General features: G+C 41.9%; 1 protein-coding gene across 1 annotated transcript; it reads left to right on the forward strand.

Annotated features, from left to right (window-relative positions):
- Positions 1-3,075: 3,075 nt before the first annotated feature.
- LOC133832556 (zinc-regulated GTPase metalloprotein activator 1-like) lies at positions 3,076-19,046 on the forward strand. The gene is made up of 10 exons (XM_062262881.1): positions 3,076-3,345; positions 3,461-3,511; positions 3,729-3,811; positions 3,939-4,003; positions 4,707-4,801; positions 18,056-18,117; positions 18,214-18,269; positions 18,545-18,600; positions 18,850-18,921; positions 19,029-19,046. Exons 1-10 carry the CDS (start codon positions 3,076-3,078, stop codon positions 19,044-19,046), a joined length of 828 nt encoding a protein of 275 aa, XP_062118865.1.
- The last annotated feature ends 5,680 nt before the right edge of the window (positions 19,047-24,726 follow it).

The following is a 24,726-nucleotide window of genomic DNA, read 5'->3' on the forward strand; positions in this document are numbered from 1 at the left end:
GCCCCTCAAGTTTGAAGAAGGGGAAACACACTTCCATTTTGCTGCTAATAGAAATGCACCACCTCCGGTTGACAACAATGCTGAGATGATCCGGTTATGGCAATAAGTAGAAGAATTACTGCAGCAACAACAACAACTTCACCTGCAGCCTCAACCGCAGCTTCAGCCGCAACCTCAACCAGTAGATCAAGCACCCCAACAAGAGCAGAATGGAGGATATCCATATGGGGGATGGCTGATGGCAAATTATACGCCTTATCGAGCTCAGTACATAGAGCCAATCTATGAGCATTTCCGTAAGCAGCACACTCTAAATTTTGAAGGGACAACCGACCACTTTGAGGCTGAAGAATGGCTCAGGAATGTAGAGTTGATTCTGGCACACATGAACCTTGGCAACGCAGATTGTATATCCTGTGTTTCTTCTCTATTGAAAAAGGATGCCAAAATCTAGTGGGATTTGGTACAATAGACTCACGATATCACCACCATGACTTGGGTCAGATTTGTGGAGCTGTTTCACAAAAAGTACTGCAACTCGGTAGTCATTGCTTCAAGGGTGGAAGTGTTTGCCAGTTTGAAATAGGGCAACTTGTCAGTAGATGAGTACGCTCGACAATTTGATTGACTGGACAAGTTTGCACCAGAGTTAGTCCCAAACGATTACTTGAGGGTAACCAAGTTCACCAGGGGACTCAGACCCAAGATCGAATTAGGAGTCAAGCTTGCAAACCCTAGAACCACTTCTTACGCCGATGTTCTAGAAACGACTATAGAGGTGGAAAGGCTCCAAGAAAATGTTAGCAAGGAGGAGGTAAGCAAGTCAGAACCCAAGCAGTAGAATCAGTCTCAGAATGGTCGAAACCACAACAACAACCAACATAACAATAATGGGCAGAAATATAGCACCCTAATAATAAGCAGACTGACGCTGAAAAAAAAGCACGAACCAATAATGATAATAATAGGTCGGGTTATGTGGCATACCCTCAGTGCTCCAAGTGTCAGATGGGACATCCTGGGAAGTGTCGTGAAAACAACAAAGGTTGTTACAATTGTGGCTAGTAAGGTCATCGGAAAATAGATTGTCCACATCTCAAACCAGAAGAAAAGAAGGACAACTAGATGGTTCCAGCCAGAGTCTTCGCCTTAACCCAGGGGGAAGTCAAAGTTAGTAACAAGATGGTCACAGGTTAACTTCCTATCCTTGATAATATATGTTCAGTATTGTTTGATTCGGGAGCAACACACTCGTATATCTCGTTAGGAATGATAGAGAAATTAGACAAACCTTATGAAAGATTTAGAACGAGGTTTGTTACAAAGCTACCTTTGGACGAATTCGTTCTATCATCACGAACAGTACGAGGAGTACCGATCAAAGTTGAGGGCATAGAGCTAGAAGGAGACCTGATAGAGATAGAAATCAAGGACTTCGATGTAATACTGGGCATGGAATGGTTAGCAAGACATGATGAAATCATCGACTATAGACGCAAGCAAGTGGCGTTCGAAACCCCTGAGGGTCAGAAACTATGTTTTATGGGAAAAGTTTCAGGACTACGGACACCACTTGTCTCATCTCTCAAAGCTCAAAGGATGATAGAGAAAGGATGCCACACATTCTTAGCAAGTGTTACAGATGTGGCACAGGAAACACCATACAAGGTTGGAGACGTCCACATTATAAAGGAATTTTCAGAGATATTTCCTAACGACTTACCAGGGTTACCCCCTACTTGGGAAATTGACTTCACAATCGAACTAGTACCAGTAACTGAGCCTATCTTAAAGGAACTAATACTGGATGGCACCTACCAAACTCAAGGAGTTGAAAATACACTTATAAGTGCTCTTAGACTTTGGTTTCATCAGACCAAGCGATTTGCGATGGGGGGCACCAGTTCTAATTGTGAAGAAGAAGGATGGAAGCACACTTCAACAATTTTGCTTATATATTACGTTAAAATATTACGTAAATTTGGAAGTGTTATAAATATATCTTAATAAAAAAAAAACAAGCTGAAATTTTACCCAAAAGGAGGCAAGTGAAAACACTTAGCACCAAATGAAAATGAAAAATATCATTTGGTTTCATCTCTCTCTCTCTCATTCAGATTCAACCCATCTAATATCTGAACTCCATCGCCCTAATCATGCCTCATCCTCTCTCTCTCACCTTCATTTTATCAGTTCCCTCTCCATTCTCCATCGCGCTCTCTCTCACCGAGTTTATCGACTCTCTCCATCACGCCATGACCACGCCTAGCTAAAGCTCTCTCTCTAACAGAGTCTATCGACTCTCTCTTCCTCAAGCCCCGATACTCTAAAGTCCGACTGGACAACACCACGTTTAGTCTCTCTTCACTCTTTCCCGTTGAGCTGTTGGAGCACACACGAGCACGGAGCAACTAAACCAAGACCCAGGTAACCCAATCACTCACGAAGTTGTTAGTTTCTTCTATAGTTTTTTTTTCTTTTTCAGATTTCAAATTAATATCAAGAAAGTGTTTTGAATATTGATTATATATATTTGTTTCTAATTGAGATAACACAGAAAATTAAAACTAGAGAGGTTGTATGCAAGCTAATTCAAACACTCACAGGGCCTCTCTTTCTCACGCTCTCCTCTTTCCCTCGCCTCTCTCAAATTTCACCTCACTGAAGCCTCTCTCGGAGTAGCTCAAGAGGTAAGGTATTTTGATTTTTTTTTTAACTTTGATTTTGATATTTAGTGTTTTAGTTTGTTAAGTAAAACTTGTATTGATTTTTGTTTTGGTTTTGGGGTATTATCAGTGATTTGGGTGATGTCTCTAGAAAGATTTTTATCGCAAATCTAAGGCTCAAATCATAGAGATTGAGTTGTTTGTTTGTGCCAGCTGTTTCACCTCAAAACAAACCAAACAGTTTGGCATTTCTAGAAAACTGCATTTATTATTTTATTGTATTGAGAAGAAACCAATAAATTTTCACAGTAAAACACCCTCCAAGTATTTGCCATACAAGAGAAAATTGATTTGTTTAGTTGATTTTACATTTAATTTCACAAATGGCTCTACCATTTGGGAATGTCAAATGACTCATAATTCTTTATTCAAACTGGTTTTGGTGCTTGATTATCATTGTGATATTTTCTTTGTAGGACTTGCTAAACCTGCTCCTGTTATAGAAACTTTTTGTACCGATGAATTAGTTTTGCAGCATGTGAAACTTGATGGAGTTGTTACTTTGGTTGATTCCAAGCACGCAATGCAACACCTTAATGAAATAAAACAAAGATTTGTGGTTAACGAGGCTGTAGAACAAATTTCTTATGCTGATTGTATTATTTTTGAACAAGGTAGAGTTTTTTTTTAATCAAAAAACAAGTTAGAGTGTATTCATTGAATCTGACATTTGTTTTTAAAATGTGAGGTGATTCTGAGCTTTGAAGCTAATTGGATTCCAACTATTTAAGCAGATAGATTTAGTGACTGAGGTTGAGCTGGAGATATTGACCAAGAGAATTAAGGTGTTCTTTCTGAGATATTAATAATTGTATACAGTTTTAACGAATAGCATATAAGAAGTTATTGCTCCTGTCTTCCTCTGCTTATACTTCCAAAATGGAATATTCTCTGCTAATAGAAACCAAAGAATCAACTTTTGTATCCTATTCAGCTTTTGTGTTTCACTCTCATAATAAATCATTTTTTAAAAACTTATACTCTTATGTGCACTGGTGCCAGCATATTAATGGGATGGCACAAATGAAGCAAGCTAAGTTTGACATGGACTTTGTTCTTGGAGTGGGAGGTTATGATCTTGATAGGTTGTTAGCTTGTCTCTATGTTTCTGTGCCGTTCCATTCCAATCTTTCTTTCCACTTCATTCCAATCTTCTTTTTATTACTTGTCTTCATGGATATAATGCAAACGTGTTAATGTGTTAATTTGCAGGATTGATTCTGAAGTTCAGGTAGATAATTCCTGTTCTACAACTCATCAACATGAAACTGGAAAAAGTATTATTTTCTTTCTCTGATTTTTCCTTTCCAATCTTTTTTCTATGTTTTTTTTCCTTTAAATTTATTTGATTTATAAAGAGTATGGCTTCAAATTAGAAAAAATAATTTATTTGGAGTGAATCGAATCTATATATAGCAAACTAGGTTTACTTGGCTTTGTTGACGATATGGATTTTATGTTGTAAAGAGTTCTTTCTTTATCTAGTGTACCTCTATGGTTGACATGTTTTTTGTAGTGTAGTAGACACAAGTATTTGGTTAGGTGGAATTTCTATGTCTCTTATTTTGTGTTATGAATAGATTAGTGTTAATCTAAATATTTTAATTTTCAATTATTAAAAAGAAATGCTATACTGACTCTTAACCTAAGCACTTTGTAGAGGAAAACTAATGCTAACATGGAATAGGACAAGATCCAAAATTCCCCAGGCTTCTCATCTTGACAGAGTGCATGATCAACAACTGGACTTTCACTCATGCATGTGAATCTATTTTTAGAAGGATCTAGTTGTCAGTTGATTATTATTATTATTATTATTATTATGACTATGACTATTACTATTACTATTATAGTACATGTTTGTCTTTTAAGTGCCTATTTAGTTAGTTTTATCTTTGAAAATTCATATTGTTGATTTCTATTAATTGCTTTTTTGGTTATCAACTAATTTCTTTACATCAATTGGGATGGATAATACAGAATGCAGCAATCATCATCATCATCACAATCACGTACACAATGCTGCTGTCACTAGTGTTACTATTGTTTCCGAAGGAACCCTCGATATTGATGAGGTGATTAACTATTTCTTTGTTGTGTGTGTTGAATTGCATTTTCAAGAGTCTAATCTTATGCCTATAACCATATTACCTTTACAGTGTCGTTGCCTGTTGGCTTTTAGTTCAGCCAATAGCTATCGAGGCAATGAATCTTTTGAATTATTCCTTATTTATTATCCACTAGGTATTCTTTCTTTAAGTGCATACATAAATACTTGGATGCCTGTTTTACAGACATACATTTCAACATATCATATTGGTCGAAATTCAATGAAAGTTTTCTACGCTGGTTTTTTCTTTTGAAACAAATTTTTTTTGTAATAATATAATTCGTCGATACAAGAAGTCTTGTGTTGTGCTTTAGAATTATGTTGTTGAATCTTTTTTTCATTTTCATTAATCTTTATGTATCGATAAAGTTCTTTAGGTATCATAAATCTGAAAATAGTAATGTTGAGCATTCTGGAGCTGCTCGGGGATTGAGTGAGATCAGTTTCTTAATTTGAGAAAGATTAAATTTCATATCTTGTTAGATGCAACTTATGTCTGTTCTTGATTATTTGAATTCAAGGCATAACACTAAATATTTTGATACTTTTTGTATTTAAATATAATACATAGTGCTTTTAAATATCCTATAATTGGTTGACATGATTTCATTTAGCTTTAGCTAGACATGATTTGCATTCTACCAATTGAATATAGTCAATACATATATAATTTTTTGTGTTGGAATTATTTCTAATTGAGAGAATACAAAGAGAAAATTTAGAGATGTTGTAAGTGTGAGAATATGGTGCTTAATACTTAATGTTTGTGATTTGAGAATATGGATTTAGATTACCTTTTCTTTAGTCCTTTTGTTGGCCTTTGTGTATGAAATTTTGATTTTACAGATTTGATTTATGCATATTCTAGAATCTAAATTTATCAGGCTTTTATTCATGTGAAAATTTATTATATTGATTGTATGGGTTTTGATCATAAATAATGAGATTTGTGTTTGGTTCTGTTATATTGCTAATATATGGCTCCATCTCTGTATTTTTATTCTATTTGTAATATAGTTAAAACTTTTCTGGATGGCTACCTCCAAGAGAAGAGGCAAGATACTTTGTGTTGATACTCAAAATCTCATCAAGGGAAAATATGAGATCAATGCGAGGCCCTCGGGCCATCATCGTCTCGGGAAGTCGTCACACCATCACATCACGAGTCTGGATCTGTGCCTCATGGGATCAATGCCATGTGGCCCCCATTCGCAAGGCATAGATGCGAAGCACCACTGACCTCGCTCGGCCACCCAGGCGCGGGACACCGTCGGCCTCGCTCGGCCACCCAGGTGCTGACACCGTCGACCTCGCTCGGCCACCCAGGCGCTGACACCGTCGACCTCGCTTGGCCACCCAGGTACAAGACACCGTCGGCCTCGCTCGGCCACCCAGGCACTGACACCGTCAGCCTCGCTCGGCCACCCAGGCGCGGGACATCGTCGGCCTCGCTCGGTCACCTAGGCGCGGGACACTATTGGCCTCGCTCAGCCTTGCTCGGCCACCCAGGCGCGGGACACCGTCGGCCTCGCTCGGCCACGCCCAGCCGCGGCTGCGAAGCTCCATCCATCTCGCTCAGCCGCGCCATCAGATGGCCACATGAATGGGCCATGCGTAGGAGGCCTCGTGAGGGGGACTCATGAGCAGCTTGGGAGAGGCCACGTGAGGGAGGCCTCGCGAAGGGGACTCATGAGCGTCAGGAGAGCCACGCCACCAAGGGGCTCATGAGGGAGGCATCTCGCCTCGTACCCTTAGGCATCTGGCGAGGTCACATGCCTATTACCCATGCTCGTGGGTGGCCTCGGGGTGCTTCAGGCATCTCGTGTCAAGGACCCGAGAGCTTCACCTCACGTCACCACCATTATGCGCAGCAAGTGTCCCGTTCCCTATACCTTGGGACCCCAATGCTTAGGGGCCCGGGTATGAGTTGAATGGAACGTACTTGTATGATCTCATACTGGGTACGACCCTCAAGACCTTGTGTGTCCAAATACGGACACCCGTACCAATGGGGGAGTGGGAATGCTGGGATAGGAGTTGTGGCCCGTACGATTACGGCCAGGAGTCAGAGTCGACACCACTACCACCTGCACCACTACGTCTGCCACCACTCCTCTGACGTGGGTATGGACAAGTAGTGGAGACATCTTCCTGACGCCTGCCCCTGTACTGGATGCATGACCACAACCTCTGAAACCACAATCCTGACAAAGTACTTATGTACCACTTGGTCTCCTGGACCACCATGTACCCAGGGCCAATAGAGCCTACTATAAAATGAACTCTAACTCCACCTGAAAAGGGGTTGGAAAATATACTGTAGCAAGTGCTTGAGAGTGAATGAAATATTGATTTCTCCATTGTTGTTCTGTCATTGTTCTTGAGTTATTACTTAAATTTCTACAGCTTTTTCATTGACTATCTTTACTTGATAATTTTTTGCAACTCAACTTAGTTGACGAGTTCTCACCGTCAACAGTTTGGCGCCGTCTGTGGGAACGTTAGTTCCAAGCTACTGTTCTACCATTTTTTCCGGCAAGAAGAAATGCCAAGACGTTCGAGGCGGCTCAGGGAGCCACGAGAGGTAGAGGTTCACCTGAACGGAGTCCAGCTGAAGGCCTCCATGAAGGACACTCCTCCACCCAGAGACGTGGAGCCCCCGAAGGACCCTAAGGTTCACGGAGGTGATAGAGTGGCCTCGTCACCAGCTGCTCCACCTGGTGAAAGTCCTCCAAGAGCACCAACGGGACATGCTAAAGAGTTCCCTCTCCCTAAGTCACCACAGGTACCGAACTCCGGCCGGCAGGACCCGGGCCCTTTTACCCGTAGGCGTGATAAGCATCCCCGGGTCCATTCCGTGAGCTCGAGTCTGAAATCTCGATTCTATGAAGAAGAAATATGTGAGCTCCACCGTAAGAACAAAAGGTTGGAGACCACCCTGGAAAACATGCAAGAGGTGCTGAATGGCCTATTGCAGGGTAAGTCAAGCGTGACCTTGCCTAAGGGGAAGGAAAAAGGTCAGGAGGGGGTGGAGACCACCGTACCAGTAGATGATGGGAGGACCTGGCACTCTACCACTAACACCCCCCGAGTGAAGCGACGCGAACATCCTAAACCATCAAAGCAGGCCTAGAAACTAGAGCCAAGGACCAATGCTGCCCCTCGCAATGAGGACGAGGTCACCTCTAAGAGAGCCCCCTTAGATCTGCGGGAGGAGCTCAATAAAAAGAGGGCGAGTAAAGGGACCACGCCCCCTGTGGCGCCTCGGGAGGGCAAAGAGGGGGGTGACCCTAACCCATCCGCTTTAAAGGACTCCTTAAGCAAGAGAAGGCAGGATTTGGACACAGAAATGAAGAGCCTGCGAAGCAAGATCGTCATCGCATCAGGAGATCGAATTTTTGATGAGGAGTTCGACCATGAGTCACCCTTCATTAGGGAGATCCAGGCCATCAGGCTCCCCGCCAACTTTAAAGAGCCCCACATGACCCCCTACGAAGGAAGCATAGATTTGAAATATCATCTAGACACATTTAACGACCTGATGAAGCTGAGGGGAATTGGTAACGGGGCGAGATGTCATTGCTTCGCCGTCACATTAAAAGGACCTGCGTACAAATGGTTCAAGAGGCTTAGACCGGGGTCCATCCAATCTTGGCAGCAACTTTCTGATGAGTTCCTTCAGCAGCATCACGCTATGCGAGACTACACAATGCCAGGCACCAGCCTCGCTAATGTGAAGCAAGGCGAAAAAGAGAGTCTGAAGAGCTATATCCACAGGTTCAACATGGAGGCGGCTAAGGTAGGAAGCCTGACCAGCTGAGAGCTGAAAATGGCCATCACGGCAGGAGTACCCCCAGGGAGCAAGTTATGGGATAACATGCTCAAGAGAGAGGTCACAGACTTGGATGATTTCTACGAGCGAGCACAAAATTACATTCGCGTGGAGGATGGTCACGAGAACCTCAAAGTAGGAAAAGGCCCATCGCCCCCAAAACCATCGGTCCAGGATAACCAAAGCGGTGCAAAGAAGAAGGGGACTTATGAGGGGACGAGGGATGATCGACCCCAGAAGCACCAACGCTCTGATGAACGCACACAGAGCCCCTACACCTTTTACACTGACCTCACCCACTGACCTCACCCACGCGAGGGAGGATATTTTCCTTACGAACGAAAACCAGGTCCCTTTCAAAAGGCCCCCGCCAATAAAAAAAGATTGGTCTAAAAGAGACCCCAGCAAGTATTGCCAATATCACAAGGACATCAGCCACACCACCGCGGAGTGCAATCATTTGAAGGTGGAAATTGAGGAACTCATCCGCAGAGGACATTTGGGCAGGTATGTGCGCAAGGATAACCAGAGGCCAGAAGAAGGAGTGTCCCCATCACGGGCACGTGAGGTGGTCCCAGAAGTGCAAGGAGAGGTCAGGACCATCTTTGGAGGACCAGCATTCAGAGGCGATTCAAGGAAAGGGCGAGACAGGTATGCCAAGGAGGCCCGACGAAGTCCACCACCTTGTGTTTTAAGTTTAGAGCAACGCCCCCCGAAGAGCTTCAAGGGCGAGAATGACTCAATAACTTTCACTGAAGAAGATGCGCAGGGGGTACATTTCCCTCATAATGACCCCCTAGTGCTAACCGCCCAGCTTGCTAACATGAGGGTACATCGGGTCATGGTGGATAACGGGAGCTCTGTGGACATTTTGTATCGACCAGCGCTGGAAAAGATGGGATTGAGCCTCCGTCACCTAAAGCCTTGCACTACGACTTTGTATGGGTTTACAGGAGATTCGATGCAACCCCTAGGGACAATCGAATTAGCCCTCACCATGGGGGAGACACCCAAGAAAACCACCATAATGGCTAACTTTGTCATGGTGGAGTGCACCTCAGCCTTCAATGCGGTATTAAGGAGACCCTCTCTGAGAGAATTGAAGGCGATAACTTCTGTGTATCACCTAGCTATGAAATTCCCAACCCCTGGGGGAGTAGCATGCGTGAAAGGGGAGCAGAAGGAAGCGAGGGAATGCTATAACATGTCCCTCCGTGCAGCCACCAAACCATCTATACCAATGACAATGGCTGTGTCTGATGGAGCGACCCACACAAGTTAGATCCGCACAAGATTGGACCCACGGGTTACGGAGCCTCTCGAGAAGTGCTACCAGCAAGGCTTCGGCTCTCAGTGCCAAAAGAACCTATGTTTAGTTTGTTCTTCATTGTTTTAGCTTAAGTAAGTAAGAATCAAAGAGGCTACCTAGGTAACCTCCTAGTTAGATGTAACCCCCTTTTTATTTACAAAGTTGGCTGTAAACCGCGTGTTATGAATGAAACTGTTTGCAACTTCATATGTACTTTTATTCGCTACGCGGGCATCAGCCAAAGTGCCTGCCGAAATAAATTTCACCAAGCACTTGGGGGGCAGGACAGGAGGCAAAAACATGCAGCCCGCAAGGGGAACCTAAAAAGGGTTCCTAAAAAGGACCCTCTGATGGAGGATCCTGAAAAGGACCCCTTGCCCTCCTAAGGAGGAGACTCCTAAAAGGGATCCTCTACCAGGAGCAGCCCGCAAGGGGAACCCAAAAAGGGCTCCGAAAAAGGACCCTCTGACGGAGGATCCTAAAAAGGACCCCTTGCCCTCCTAAGAAGGAGACTCCTAAAAGGGACCCTCTACCAGGAGGATCCTAAAAATAACCCTCCATCAGGAGGACCCAAAAGGGACCATGACCCTAAAAAGGACCCTTTAGTGGAGATCCCAGAGGGACCCCCTATATCAGGGCCTTAAGCGGAGTCCTTACAAGGCATCTTCTGGGATCACAAGGATTAGCTACCCTTGTGAGCATCAAGGAGGCCATAAGGACTTACAAAAAAAAATATATATGGTAACGACAATAATAAGTCTAGAGTGGCCACCAAGCCGTCTAGCCAATAATACGTCTAGCCAATATATGGTAACGACAATAATAAGTCTAGAGCGGCCGCCAAGCCGTCTAGCCAAAAAGGGTCCCAAAAGAGACCCTTGCAAAAATAGTACTATGAATAACGACGAGAAGGACGCTTCTCGCAACAAACAATAAGCGCGCGCAAGAACATATAAAAGGATAGTTAGGACCCAAGGGGTCAAAATATCCTTATAAGAGTAATCAAGAGGCACCAAAAGAGGTCCCAGTGAACCCTTTCACATGGGCTCCAAAGGACCTCCAGCCTGGTAAATAAAAGAGGGGAACCAACCAAACCCCATCATACAGGCTTAAAAAGGCCTCAAATGCAGTAGAATAAGAGATAAATAGCAACACATGTATATATACATTGAAAAAGAAATTTTTGAAGATGGTACAAGAGTTACAAAAGAAAAGTAGTAGTGATAATGGTATTACAGCGTCAAAGAAAAAAAAAGAGAGAGCGTACACCCATGGTGGGCTAGCTAACAAAAGTTATGAAATGACTACTTCAGGGCCTCCTACCATGGGCTCTCCACATGGCCGCTCGAGCGACGGCATGCTCACCAAAAGAAGAGAAGTCAAAATTGGGATCCTGCCTCCATACGTTGTAAAAGGGTATGGTCTATGGACCTGTACTTAGTGGTAGTCTTCTCCGCCTCCAAGGAAGCATTTCTCTCCTGCAACGTAGCGACATTGGTCCTTGCAGTCTGGAGTTCGACCCTGATAGACTTGACTTCGGCCTCTAAATAAGTAACCCTCTCCTGCGACACTGTCACGATATCCTTGGTCGCCTGGAGTTCGCTTTTGAGGCTGACAACTTGGTCCTTTAGCTCCTTGGCATTGGCAACCGCCTTCAGCTTCCTTCCCGACGAGGTGGCAAGTTCGGCCCGAACCTTCTTCATCTCAGACTGGGTTTTCTCAAGCTCTTTCTCAAGCTCCTGGACTCGGGCTGTAAGGCAGTCCCTCTCAGCAGTAGACACAAAGAGGTTGCTAGACGTGTCGGCAAACTACATAGCCACCGTATATGCCTGCACAAAAAAGTTAACAACAGCAACAATAAGTGACAAAAGAAAAAGACATGTACATAAACACCTATACATAATAGGGCCGACGCGAGGTGGAGGAACTCACCCAAGCCATGGTACACCTTAGGTTCTCCCCAAGGTCCGTCTGAGCAACGTTCCCAAGGCCACTCCAGTCAGATATGGGGAGGCTCGAGGCAAGTTGGATGTATTGCTGCCCATAAGACGTCACCATCCGAGTCATCCAGGGTTCCCCATCTGCACCAGGGGCACCGGGCTGGATGAGCACGGATGACCCGCTCGCCGAAACGGGAGGGGGCACGGTGAAGGTGGAAAACGGAGGATCTGGTAGATCAGAGGGAGGCTCTGGAAGGTCGGCGTAATAAGTCCCCGATGGTCTGGGGTCGAGAGGAGCCTAAGTGAAGGCATCGTAACCCTTGGGGTCAGGGCAAACATAACACCCTGGAACGGCCTGCTGGCCTGGAGAGCGAGGAGCTATGTCCGGATCATAGGAGGCACACGGGGGGCATCCCCCAGGAGATTGAGGTAGCTGGAGAGATCCCTCTCGGTCAAGAGGGGCTTCCTCTGTCTCTTCCTCATCCTCATCATCATCTGGGCAAGGCTCGGCCAAGGCCTCCTTCGTTTTCATGGACCCAGAGATGGTCCACAGCAACTTGGGGTCAGAGACGGGAGATAGCTTGTGGCAGTTCAGATTCTTCATGGTGAAAAGGCGCGCCGCCTCTTTCGTGGTAGGATCAGCGCTGAGGAACCTTCTCATGTCTTTCGCTTTCGACTCGACGACGATGGGTTCAACGAATTATTCTGCATAATACGCGCCATAGTCGATGTGGGCGTAAGGCACGAAACCATAAGTTGCAAAAGCAAAAGAAAAAAAAAAGAGGAAATGATACTCAGAGTACTTACTGGGAGTGGCCCGGAAATGCTCACGGATGGAGAGTGGGCCTTCCACAAAGAAAAAGTCCCACTTCCAAGCCCCCGGGGTTAGACACCGAACCCTCTATCAAAGAGGCCCCGTTGTTGGCTTTTTGTAAGTAGTAAAAGCCTTTTGAATTGTGAAGAGGCATGAGGTTGTAGAGGAAATGCACCTCAGTTGCCGTAGGGGAGCGTTTCAATAGTTTCATATATGCAATGAAAAGGCAGCTCAAAGTCAGCCAGCCATTGGGTGCCAGCTGAAGTGGAGCAAGGTCGAAGTAATTGAGGAACGCAACAGGATGGTACCACCCGCTTTCAGAATGTGCTCACTAAGGGCCACGAAGCTGGGCCTAGGGTGTTCAACCCGGCATGCCTCCAAAGGGGCGTATAGAGCATAATCTGGAGGGACGCGATAATGATCCACGATGTCCATCAGTTTGTTCTCGGACACACGCGACACTAGCTCAGACGCTAGTAAAGGGGCGTTGTCCTGCTCTTGGGTAGATACCTGTCATCTTGCCCTCAGCATATCTGTAAAATCAAAAGAAAAATGTGAGGAAGAGACAAAACACTTGACCCTCCATTTTTTCTTCCTAGCAAGAGTCTTCCATCGAGGGAGCGACTGCGGAAGTGCTAAGCTAGGAAAAACTGAGACTAGGGGTTGAGGGGAAGCAGAGGCAACCCCATGACAGTCATCAGGTGAGGATGGGCTGGAAGGCTTAGGCGGAAGGTGTTCCTCCATAAACTCCAACTCCCTCTGCAACTCTAAAAGGGTCACCCTAAGGCTAGCTACATGGTCATTAAAGTATGGGGGGAAAGGTGCTCCATCTCCTCTCGACATCGAGTCAATTTCTCTCTCCACTACCCAAATTTTACGCCTAAGTTCAGCCATGTACTCAAGATGACGGATGCGGGCCTGCCTTAAGGAGTCATAGTCCTGGTGAGGGTTGCCCTCAGGGGACTCTGAGTCTGAGGACAGGTCAATAAACTCAGCCCCCGGAGGTATGTCGGACGGGCCGTCATTGGCCATGAGACCTTGTCCCGAAAGAGAAAAGGGTTTCACGTATAAATGAAGGGATAGCTACAAAACACAAAGAAATAGGCTTAATATCTCTAGGTGCAAACGTCCTAAATGGCCCACTACAGGGTATAAAAAAGAGGGGCATGCATATGGTCAGACTCACTACAAGCTCAGGCCAAGGTACCCCATTCCGAGTAATGCTAATTTGGACTTAATGAACATGAGGGAAAAAGAAAATATACCTCAAGCAGAAAAGATGGAGCGTTGTCGAGGTCGAGGGCCAAAAAGCACTAAAGGGTCGAAAGTACGCGTCTGCAAGAATAGACCAAAAAGATGTGTTAGCCTCCAAATAGACATGCCAAAAATAAGCTTATATATAAAAGAAAAAAAAAAGAAAAAGGGTGAATGATGGAAATGAAGTGAAAAAATAAAATAAAGGGAACTATGACAAAAGTGAGGTTGTGGGGGATTGAACCCCTTACCTCTTGAAAGAGGAAGGATTCTCCAAACCACTAAGCCAAGGAAGTAAGGTGAAAATATTAGGCCTTGCATGAAGGCCTATTTATAAGGATCAAGGAGAATAGTCTACAAGAGCACCTAAAGGTACTCTCCTAGACTGGGGGGCAAGTGTTGATGCTCAAAATCTCATCAAGGGAAAATATGAGATTAATACGAGGCCCTCGGGCCATCATCGTCTCGGGAAGTCGTCACACCATCACGTCACGAGTCTGGATCCGTGCCTCATGGGATCAATTTCATGTGGCCCCCATTCGCAAGGCATAGATGCGAAGCACCACCGACCTCGCTCGGCCACCCAGGCGCGGGACACCGTCGGCCACGCTCGGCCTTGCTCGGCCACCCAGGCGCTGACACCGTCGGCCTCGCTCGGCCACCCAGGCGCTGACATCGTCGGCCTCGTTCGGCCACCAAGGCGCTGACACCGTCGGCCTCGCTCGGCCACCCAGGCGCAGGACACCGTCGGCCTCGCTCGGCCACCCAGGTGCGGGACACTATTGGCCTTGCTCGGCCTCACTCGGCCACCCAGGCGCGGGACATCGTCGGCCTCGCTCGGCCACGCCCAGCTGCGGCCACGAAGCTCCAGCCATCTCGCTCAGCTGTGCCATCTGATGGCCACACGAATGGGCCACACGCAGGTGGTCTCACGAGGGGGACTCATGAGCAGCTTGGGAGAGGCCATGCGAGGGAGGCCTCGTGAAGGGGACTCGTGAGCGTCAGGAGAGCCACGCCACCAAGGGCTCGTGAGGGAGGCATCTCGCCTCATACCCTTAGGCATCTGGCGAGGTCACATGCCTATTACCCATGCTCGTGGGTGGCCTCGGGGTGCTTCAGGCATCTCGTGTCAAGAACCCGAGAGCCTCGCCTCACGCCACCATCGTTACACGCAGCAAGTGTCCCGTTCCCTATACCTTGGGACCCTAATGCTTAGGGGCCCGGGTATGAGTTGAATGGAACGTACTTGTACAATCTCATACTGGGTACGGCCCTCAAGACCTTGTGTGTCCAAATACGGACACCCGTACCAATGGGGGAGTGGGAATGCTGGGATAGGAGTTGTGGCCCATACGATTACGGCCAGGAGTCAGAGTCGACACCACTACCACCTGCACCACTACGTCTGCCACCACTCCTCTGACGTGGGTATGGACAAGTAGTGGAGACATCTTCCTGACGCCTGCCCCTGTACTGGATGCACGACCACAACCTCTGAAACCACAATCCTGACAAAGTACTTATGTACCGCTTGGTCTCCTGGACCACCATGTACGCAGGGCCAATAGAGCTTACTATAAAATGAACTCTAACTCCACCTGAAAAGGGGTTGGAAAATTTAGTGTAGCAAGTGCTTGAGAGTGAATGAAAGATTGATTTCTCCATTGTTGTTCTGTCATTGTTCTTGAGTTATTACTTAAATTTCTACAGCTTTTTCATTGACTATCTTTACTTGATAATTTTTTCCAACTCAACTTAGTTGACGAGTTCTCACCGTCAACACTTTGTGTGCAAGCAATCTTTCACGGGAGACTCTTATTTTTGTCTGCATTTTGCAAGTGGTATGCCTTTTACCGTTGTTTTAATATTATGCTAATGTTAGATGAGTTTGAATATCTTAAATATTCATCCATAGTGAAGTAGGTTATGAGATTATTGTTATGTGCTGCGGTGATAACAGAAGGTTGAGAACTTGTGTGTCTTAGTAAAGTAGGATCTGAGAAATTTGTGTGTTGCGGTGAGATAAGGAAGAAAACATGCATGTTTTTTGAATTAGTTGAATTGATATTGGCAGATGGTTAGTTTCTAGTCTAGGGGAAATGGTGTTTGATTTTATATAGACTTATCTAGTATTACTGTTTTATAATTGAATTGTGTTTGCTTGGTTTGTTTGATGATTGGTACATTAATTAGATTGTTAAAAACACACTTTTAAATGGTGTAATAATCTTTTTGTATAGACTTTGAGGTCCTTTTCAGTTGTATTGCAAGCAGCTTTGCCTAAGTTGCTTCCTTTTTTAGGGTCCTTAAGCTTCTTAAAGAAACCAACATATCATTTTGTGTTGGCACTATAATAAAATTGGTGAGTGACTTTATGCAAAGAGTAGCAGCAAGTCTTTTCAACTGAGTATCATTTATGGATTTAATTCATAATTAAATATTTTGACACCAAGACCAAATCTAACACCAGAAGAAAGAAAACCCCAATATTAGGCATTTACCAAAACATATAACAAAATAATAATAGAATAAATCAAGTGAGAATTATTTTTTGTTTTATCAAAAAGAAAGAAAGGGGGCCTAGTTCAATTACCCAAGTGTGTAAACATTGTTGAGACCCATGATTTAGTTTCTACGCCATTAATTTTTTAATGCTTTCCACTATGAATTGTGATAAGGTATTTCTCTTGTTTCCAAATGATCAAGTAGTTGAGTCCTTGGAGACCTTGAATTTGATTGATTTACTTGTGGCTTTTCTTGTTGATGCTATACATGTTTAATGGAATAGTTAAATCCTTTTGTAAGGTACTTCTTTGATCACTCTGATTACCATGTGATTGAATCCTACATTGCTTTTTTTTTTTTTCCCACTATTAATGGCAACTATGAGGAATTGTATTGCACAGAGACACTCTTTAAATCTCCATAGAGGTATCTGTGTTTTTTTCTCTTCTGTATTTTAAATTCTTTCATCTCCCTTTATGGGCTTATTTTTCTTGTTGTATTGCCTCCTAGTGGTCGAACTCTATTGGATGGAGATACTATTTAATATTTTATTGCCTAATTGTGAATTGAAATATATATATTGGAATACTACTTGCGTTGTGGCTATTAACAATCCTTATTGTGTCTCTAGTTAGTTATTTGGTTTTTATATTTTATTAAGTTTTTTTACTTATATTTCTATTTGATAGTTTTATTTATGTATAATTTATGCGTTTATATTTATATGAATATTATAGACTTGTGAAAATGGTAAATCAATGTATTTTATTATATGAAGGCCCCCATAATTTTATGAGTATCTTTCTGTAATGTGTTAAAGCTTTTTATTTTAAGAATGTCCTATGTTATAGCTTCACTGTTTTTTGCTTGAATATAACTTGCTTCTTATTCTAAAGTAAAAAATCATAAACATACCCTAGGGACTTTCCATTTTCCTTTATTGTTTTCTAATTAATTATTTACAATGAATATAATTTTGTAACAATAGAATATTTTATAATCCAATACCCATGTTTCCTTAATAGAAGTTGCTTAGTTTTATTTTCACTGCTAATGATTGTGATTTTAAATAGTGGAATAGTTTAAAATTTTAGTTCTACTTTGGTATAATATGACACATATTCAGAATATAGCCACAATTTTGTGTGGTTTTGAATTAAAAACTTTTAAACTTGGGTTTCTAAAAGTTTGGAGAATGATGGTGAAAACTCATGTATATTGTATGTTGTAGCCTAGTGTTTTTTCTCTCTAATTTTCTCCCTTTCACCTCTGAATTTATTTTCACTGCTAATGATTGTGATTTTGTATTGTGGAATAGATTAAAATTTTGGTTCTAATTTGGTATAATATGACACATTCAGAATATAGCCATAATTTTGTGTGATTTTGAATTAAAAACTTGTAAACTTGGGGTTCTAAAAGTTTGGAGAATGATGCTGAAAACTCATGTATATTGTATGTTGTAACCCAGTGTTTTTTCTCTCTAATTTTCTCCCTTTCACCTCTGAATTTATCTGTTTGTTTGTGGAAATATCAATACTTCTTGGCCTTTTCTTTTTTAATAGGCTCATAATACTGAGCTAGAAGATGAACCTCAAAAAGACGACTTTCATCAGCCTTTGTCAGGGTATAAAGAAGAAAGTCTTGTGTTGTGCTTTAGAATTATGCTGCTGAATCTTTTTTTCATTTTCATTAATCTTTATGTATCGATAAAGTTCTTTAGGTATCATAAATCTGAAAATAGTAATGTTGAGCATTCTGGAGCTGCTCAGGGATTGAGTGAGATCAGTTTCTTGATTTGAGAAAGATTAAATTTCATATCTTGTTAGATGCAACCTATGTCTGTTCTTGATTATTTGAATTCAGGGCATAACACTAAATAATTTGATACTTTTTGTATTTAAATATAATACATAGTGCTTTTAAATATCCTACAATTGGTAGACACATACTTTATAAATTTAGATACTCAGTTCTAGAATAACATATTAATAAGGGAAAGAAAAAAAAAAAGTCTCACTCTTTGTTTATTACTCTTTTGTGATATGTTGCAGTTTCCACTACAAAGGCTTATATAAAATTTCTTTATGATGGATTTGTGTCTCAACTTGTGATTAAACTATATAACATATTGATTTGGATATAAATAATTGTCAAAAGTTCTTGATCCATGCAGCTGGAATATGGTCACTTGCTCTCCTGATGGTTTGGTCATTAGTCTATAAGTAAATTCATGGCGAACAACACCAAATTTTAGCTTATATCAGAAAAATTTGAGCTTATATGTCACACACAAATTTGAGACTTGAAACTTTTAAGATTTTTTCTAAGTAGTTGGGAATGGTTTTTGGTGCTACAGAGGAACTCCAAGCCAGAACTTATCAGGCATCCTTTCTGCAAGCATAGGAAACTTAACAAATCTCTGGAGTGTGTAAGTGGAAAAACTAGTGCTGTCATTCTCATTTTGTTTGTCTTCATAATTTGTTTGCTGCTGACCCTTTATTTATTTGTTTATTATTATTATTTCTCTATCTGTAGACTATTACAGAGCAATAATATACAGACAAAACCAGATAATTTTCTTTGACGTCAACGGTAAGTAAACCTAACTCATTTTTTAAGCAATATCATTAAAAAAGAAACAGAAGAAGAAGAGATTAACAGTTGTCGGCTTTAAAAAATTTCAGAGCAACATCATGAGGAGGTTTGCCTTGGAAACCTGAGGAGATTTCAATTTAGAGAGCTTCAGATGGCAACAAACAACTTCAGTAGCAAGTACATGGTTGGAAAAGGTGGTTTTGGAAATGTCTACAGAGACTGTCTCAGAGATGGTACAGTAGTAGCAGCTAAAAGGCTTAAAGATGGTAATGCCATTGGTGATGGAAGGCTTAAATTTTGTTGTAGCTAAGCATATGGACTCACAACAAAGACAAGCGCACAAAGGATGATGAATTGAAGGATGGAGCAAGTTTCATGCATGATTTACTTTTGTGTATCTTGTGATGTTTCTGTTTTTCATTTTTGAAGTAAAAAATGTTCAAGATTATAAAACTTTATTATGTTATGCTTTCAAACATAAGTTAGAACTAAGATCTCATGAAGTAGACACATTCATGGTTTGAATTAGTTATTGTTTAATGTAATACTTATGGTTTATCAATCTATTGAGAATTACATTTTATGATTAATTTTGATTTTTTTTTATCAAAATACAATAATGAAAATCTTTTAAATAAAAAAAAACCTTATAAGTATACTTATCAAAATAAAATTTAAAATATATTATCCACACTAAAGTAACAAAATTTTATTACTAGATTTTTAATATGTTATGATTTAGAAACATATTATAAGCATAAAAAATCGTTATGATTTATATAATATAACAAACTAAAAATGTTATCAAAATAATCAAATGTAACAGTGGAAAAGTGTTATGCAAAAAGTATAAGATTAAATGTCAAATTTATAACCAAATACTCTAACTAAATGTTATTATTTGAATATTATAGCAACTAAAAATGTGTTATTAAATAGTTTAAGATAACATCGAACATAACATCCGAATTCTGTTATAGAAAAGACAGGACTTTTAATAACAGGGGCTATGTTAGCGTTTTCAGAAGCGTTATCAATACTCTCGGTTAGCAGTTTTTAAGTGTTATGAATACTGTTTTTTCTTGTAGCGTATGCAGATGTGTATTGATTACCGCGAGCTGAACAGGGTGACAATTAAGAACAACTACTTGCTACCCCGGATTGACAACTTATTTGATCAACTTCGAGGAGTGACTATTTTCAAAGATTGATCTACGGTTCGGTTATCACCAGCTCAAGGTAAGGGAAGAGGATATACTAAAGACAACTTTTAGGACTCGATACGGACATTATGAGTTCCTAGTTATGTCTTTTGGTCTTACCAACTCTCTAGCCGCAGTTATGGACTCAATGAACCAAGTCTTCAAGGATTACTTGGATAAATTCATTGTAGTGTTCATTGACAATATATTGGTGTACTCCAAGGATGAAGTCGAGCACGAGAAACACTTAAGAGTGACAATGCTGCAACTAAAGGAGCATCAACATTATGCCAAGTTCAAGAAATGCCAATTTTGACTATCACAAGTAGCGTTCCTCGGCCAAATAGTATCCAAAGACTGAGTCGCTATAGACCCAACTATAGTAGAGGTTGTAAAGGATTGGCCAAGACCTAAGAATGCATCAGAGGTTAGAAGTTTTCTCGGGCTAGCAGGCTATTGTTGGAGATTTATAGAAGGCTTTTCTAGGATAGCCACTCCACTTACCAACATGACCCGGAAAAAACAAAAGCTCAACTAGATGGATAAATGTCAAGAAAGCTTCTAGTTGCTCAAAGATGAATTGTGTTCAATACCAGTGTAATGCCCTACTACCCAAGGACCGTTACGCTGTGTATTTTAAACAGTGCTAAACTCGCTAACCGAGTCATTTGGCCATAATTGTGTAACTAAATGTGATTAATAGTTTAGGGTTAAACATTTTGGTCAAAGATACAACTGTTCACTAAAATGTTTACTGTATACATTGGGATCCCAAAATACATTTTAATGGTTAGTTACAATAAAAGAGTTACAACTAGCCGACCTAAGCGGAAAAATAGGGTTTGACCCTAGTTCCTCTTTAAACCCTCGACCATGGTGGTTGAGCAGCCGCATATGTACACATCATCACCTAAGCTCTCAACTCAAGGATGGTCTAGCTTTCTTTTACCTTTACTTGAACCACATAGCACCCGTGAGCCGAGTCTCAACAAGAAAACTCAAACATGCTCATAAGCACACAATAACATGTCACCAAATCATAATAAGCATGCCTAGCAGTAATAACCCTATTCATGAATGCAGACAAGTATAAATGAATGTTTATGGAGTTCAACACCCTGAGTAGATGACTAATAAGTCTCTTTGGTGACCTGTACCCTGAATAGATGACTAATAAGTCTCCCTGGGGACCTGCACCCTGAATAGAAGACTAATATGTCTCTCTAACGACCTGTGCCCTGAATAGATGACTAATAAGTCTCTCTAGGGTCCTGCGCCTTGAATAGATAACGAATAAGTCTCTCTAAGGACATGCACCTTGAATAGATGACTAAAAAGTCTCTTTGGGGACTTGCGCCCTGAATAGATGACTAATAAGTCTCTCTGGGTTCCTGCACCCTGAATAGATGACTAATAAGTCTCTCTGGGGACCTGCACCATGAATAGATGACTTATAAGTCTCTCTATGGTCCTGCACCCTAAGCCATGTGACATTCCAATCACCTGAGCCTTTTAGCCCTGGCCTTGAGTAACTAGCCTTAGGGTAGCCAAGCACTTTAGTTTTCTTCGACCAATAGGTCAGTCAACCATTTAATGCTCTTATTGATTAGATCTAATCATTTTGACCTACGTTAAAAATGCTAATGCCGCTCTTGACTCAGAAGTCAATTCCATACGACCAGCGCTCGATACTATTGTTGATAATGACTGATAAGCCAGAGCTTTACGACTAGTACTAAAAACCATTGCCATTTTTTAACTAATAATTCAGTGCTTCCTCAATGAGTTAATGCGAACAGGCATATATCATATGCCAAATATCCAGATATAAGGCATTCAACATGCTTAATCAATAATCACAAGCATAATCATAATCATGCACAATTATAGAGACTCAAGCTCTGATAAATTCAATATTCAACATTCATGCCATGCCATGCCATAACCACATGCATCACATCCATCACATGCATCATATACTGGGTGCAATTTTCTTACATTTGGCCCAAGCATAGGTTACCAATAAATGACCCTCAAGCACGATCCTGTTTCCAAACCCCTAGCGATCACCTCTTCACAACCATAATATAAAATCCCATAAAAAATGATTAAATAAATACTTTCGAACCGAGTCCTAGCCTCTGAGACGTCAAATCCTACCCAACTGGGTAGTAGGATTGATCCCATGCCCTTAGAGTTAAGTTCCTATGACTAAAAACAAAATCTGGCAAAAAATGCACAGGCGAGTCGCGACTTACCTCCCTGACAGAGAGCCCTCTGCCTGTGCTTTAGGGTGCAGGCCAAATTATAAAAATATCCCAATTAAACAAAAATGGGCCCACATGCATATTTAATACACCTAAACATGCATATCAAGTCATATTATAATATAATTCACATAATCACATAATTATGCACATAAATATCACATAATCACATAATTCCATAATTTTCCATCTTGGCCCCCCTAATCAAGATCCTAAGTCTTATTAGGAAATTTGGGATGTTACAACCAGTACTTTGTGTACCGACACCCAACGACAAGTTTGTAGTATACTGTGATGCGTCTAAGAAAGGTTTAGGCTATGTGGTGATACAAAATGACAAGGCGGTAGCCTATGCCTCAAGGCTGCTGAAGGAATACGAGCAACACTATTTAACATATGATATGGAGTTTGCGGCGGTGGTCTTTGCACTGAAAATCTGGCGCCACTATCTATGTAGAGAATGATATGAGATTTATATGGACCACAAGAGCTTAAAATATTTCTTCACGTAAAAGGAGCTCAATATGAGGCAGTGCAGGTGGTTGGAACTAATAAAGGACTATGACTGTGAAATCCTATACCACCTAGGAAAGGAAATGTAGTGCAGATGCGTTAAGTCAGAAGAACTACAGAAATATGGCAGCATTATCTAGAATTGAAAATCCGCTTCAACAAGAGCTGATTAACGCCAGAATAGAAGTAGTCAAGGGTCAACTGGCTAACTTGTCAATCCGGTCAAGTTTACTAGATGACATACGGATTGAGCAAGGGCATGATGACATACTTTTATCGTATATGGCTGCAGTCAAAGAAGGAAAGACTACGAATTTCTCTATACCAGGACAAGGGTTCTTGAAATATAAGAATCGGGTATGCGTGCCGAATGACCATGGGATTAAGATGAAGAGATTAGAAGAGGAACACACTACCCCATACTCTGTTCACCCGAGATCTACCAAGATGACTCACGACCTTAAGGCACTATATTGGTGGCCGGGAATGAAGAAAGACGTAGCAGAATATATGTCCAAATGCCTAGTATGCCATCAAGTAAAGGCAAAACATCAGCGACTCGCATGCTTATTGCAACCATTTAGTATTCCGGAATGGAAGTGGGAAGACATATCCATGGGCTTCGTGACAGGATTACCATGAACAAGTAACCAACAAGACTCGGCTTGGGTTGTGGTAGACAGGCACACCAAGTCAGCTCACTTCTTGCCTGTCAAGACTACGTACACTGCAAACCAATACGCAAACATTTATGTTCGAGAAATTGTATGACTTAATGGAATCCCTAAGACAATAGTATCTGATAGAGGATCAGTGTTCACATCAAGATTTTGGGGAAGTTTGCAGCAAGCCATGGGTACCAAGCTGAGTCTCAGTATGACATTTGATCCTCAGACTGACGAACAGTCCGAGCGTACCATACAGATTTGAGAAGATATGTTGCACGCTTGTGTACTAGACTTCAGAGGATCGTGGAGTAAGTATTTGCCACTTATAGAGTTCTCCTACAATAATAGCTACCAGGCAACTATCAGTATGGCACCCTATGAGCTACTTTATGGAAGGAAATGTTGGTCACTGTTACATTGGGATGAGGTAGGAGAAAGACAACTTCTTGGACCCGAAACTGTTAGAGAGGCTCTAGACGCATTGGAACTGATTAGAAAACTTATGCTCGCTGCTCAGAGTCAAGAAAAGAGTTATGCGGATGCCAAGCGACAAGAGGTGGAATTCAAAGTCAGAGATCATGTCTTCTTAAGAATATCTCCTATAAAAGGACTGAAGCGGTTTGGGAAGAAAGGAAAACTTAGTCCTCGATTTATAGGTCCTTTTGAGATATTGGACAAGGAGGGGCCAATAGCGTATAGATTAGCCCTACCGCCATCTCTAGCAGACAATCATAATGTGCTTCACATCTCGATGCTTCGTAGATATGTGTCAGACCCATCTCACGTTCTCAAGTACAATACGTTAGTAATTAAGAAAGACCTAAGTTATGAGGAACGACTGGTTAACATCCTAGAGAAGGCGGTGAAGGAATTACGGTCTAAGAGTATTCCAATAGTCAAGGTCTTATGGAGTAATAGTACAAAACGGGAGGCAACGTGGGAATTGGAGGAAGACGAGCACGGTATCCGGAACTGTTTGGTAAGTAAA

The sequence above is a fragment of the Humulus lupulus genome, chromosome 4 (genome assembly GCF_963169125.1).
Source record: "Humulus lupulus chromosome 4, drHumLupu1.1, whole genome shotgun sequence".
Classification (NCBI taxonomy): domain Eukaryota; kingdom Viridiplantae; phylum Streptophyta; class Magnoliopsida; order Rosales; family Cannabaceae; genus Humulus; species Humulus lupulus.

What these genes read in the sequence shown, in the direction of transcription:
- LOC133832556 (XM_062262881.1), top strand. Translation starts at nt 3,076, where the DNA reads ATGACTCATAATTCTTTATTCAAACTGGTTTTGGTGCTTGATTATCAT. An exon ending in TCAACATGAAACTGGAAAAA is followed by an intron (nt 4,004 to 4,706) that starts GTATTATTTTCT and finishes TGGATAATACAG; the next exon opens with AATGCAGCAATCATCATCAT. An exon ending in TGGAGCTGCTCAGGGATTGA is followed by an intron (nt 18,270 to 18,544) that starts GTGAGATCAGTT and finishes GATATGTTGCAG; the next exon opens with TTTCCACTACAAAGGCTTAT.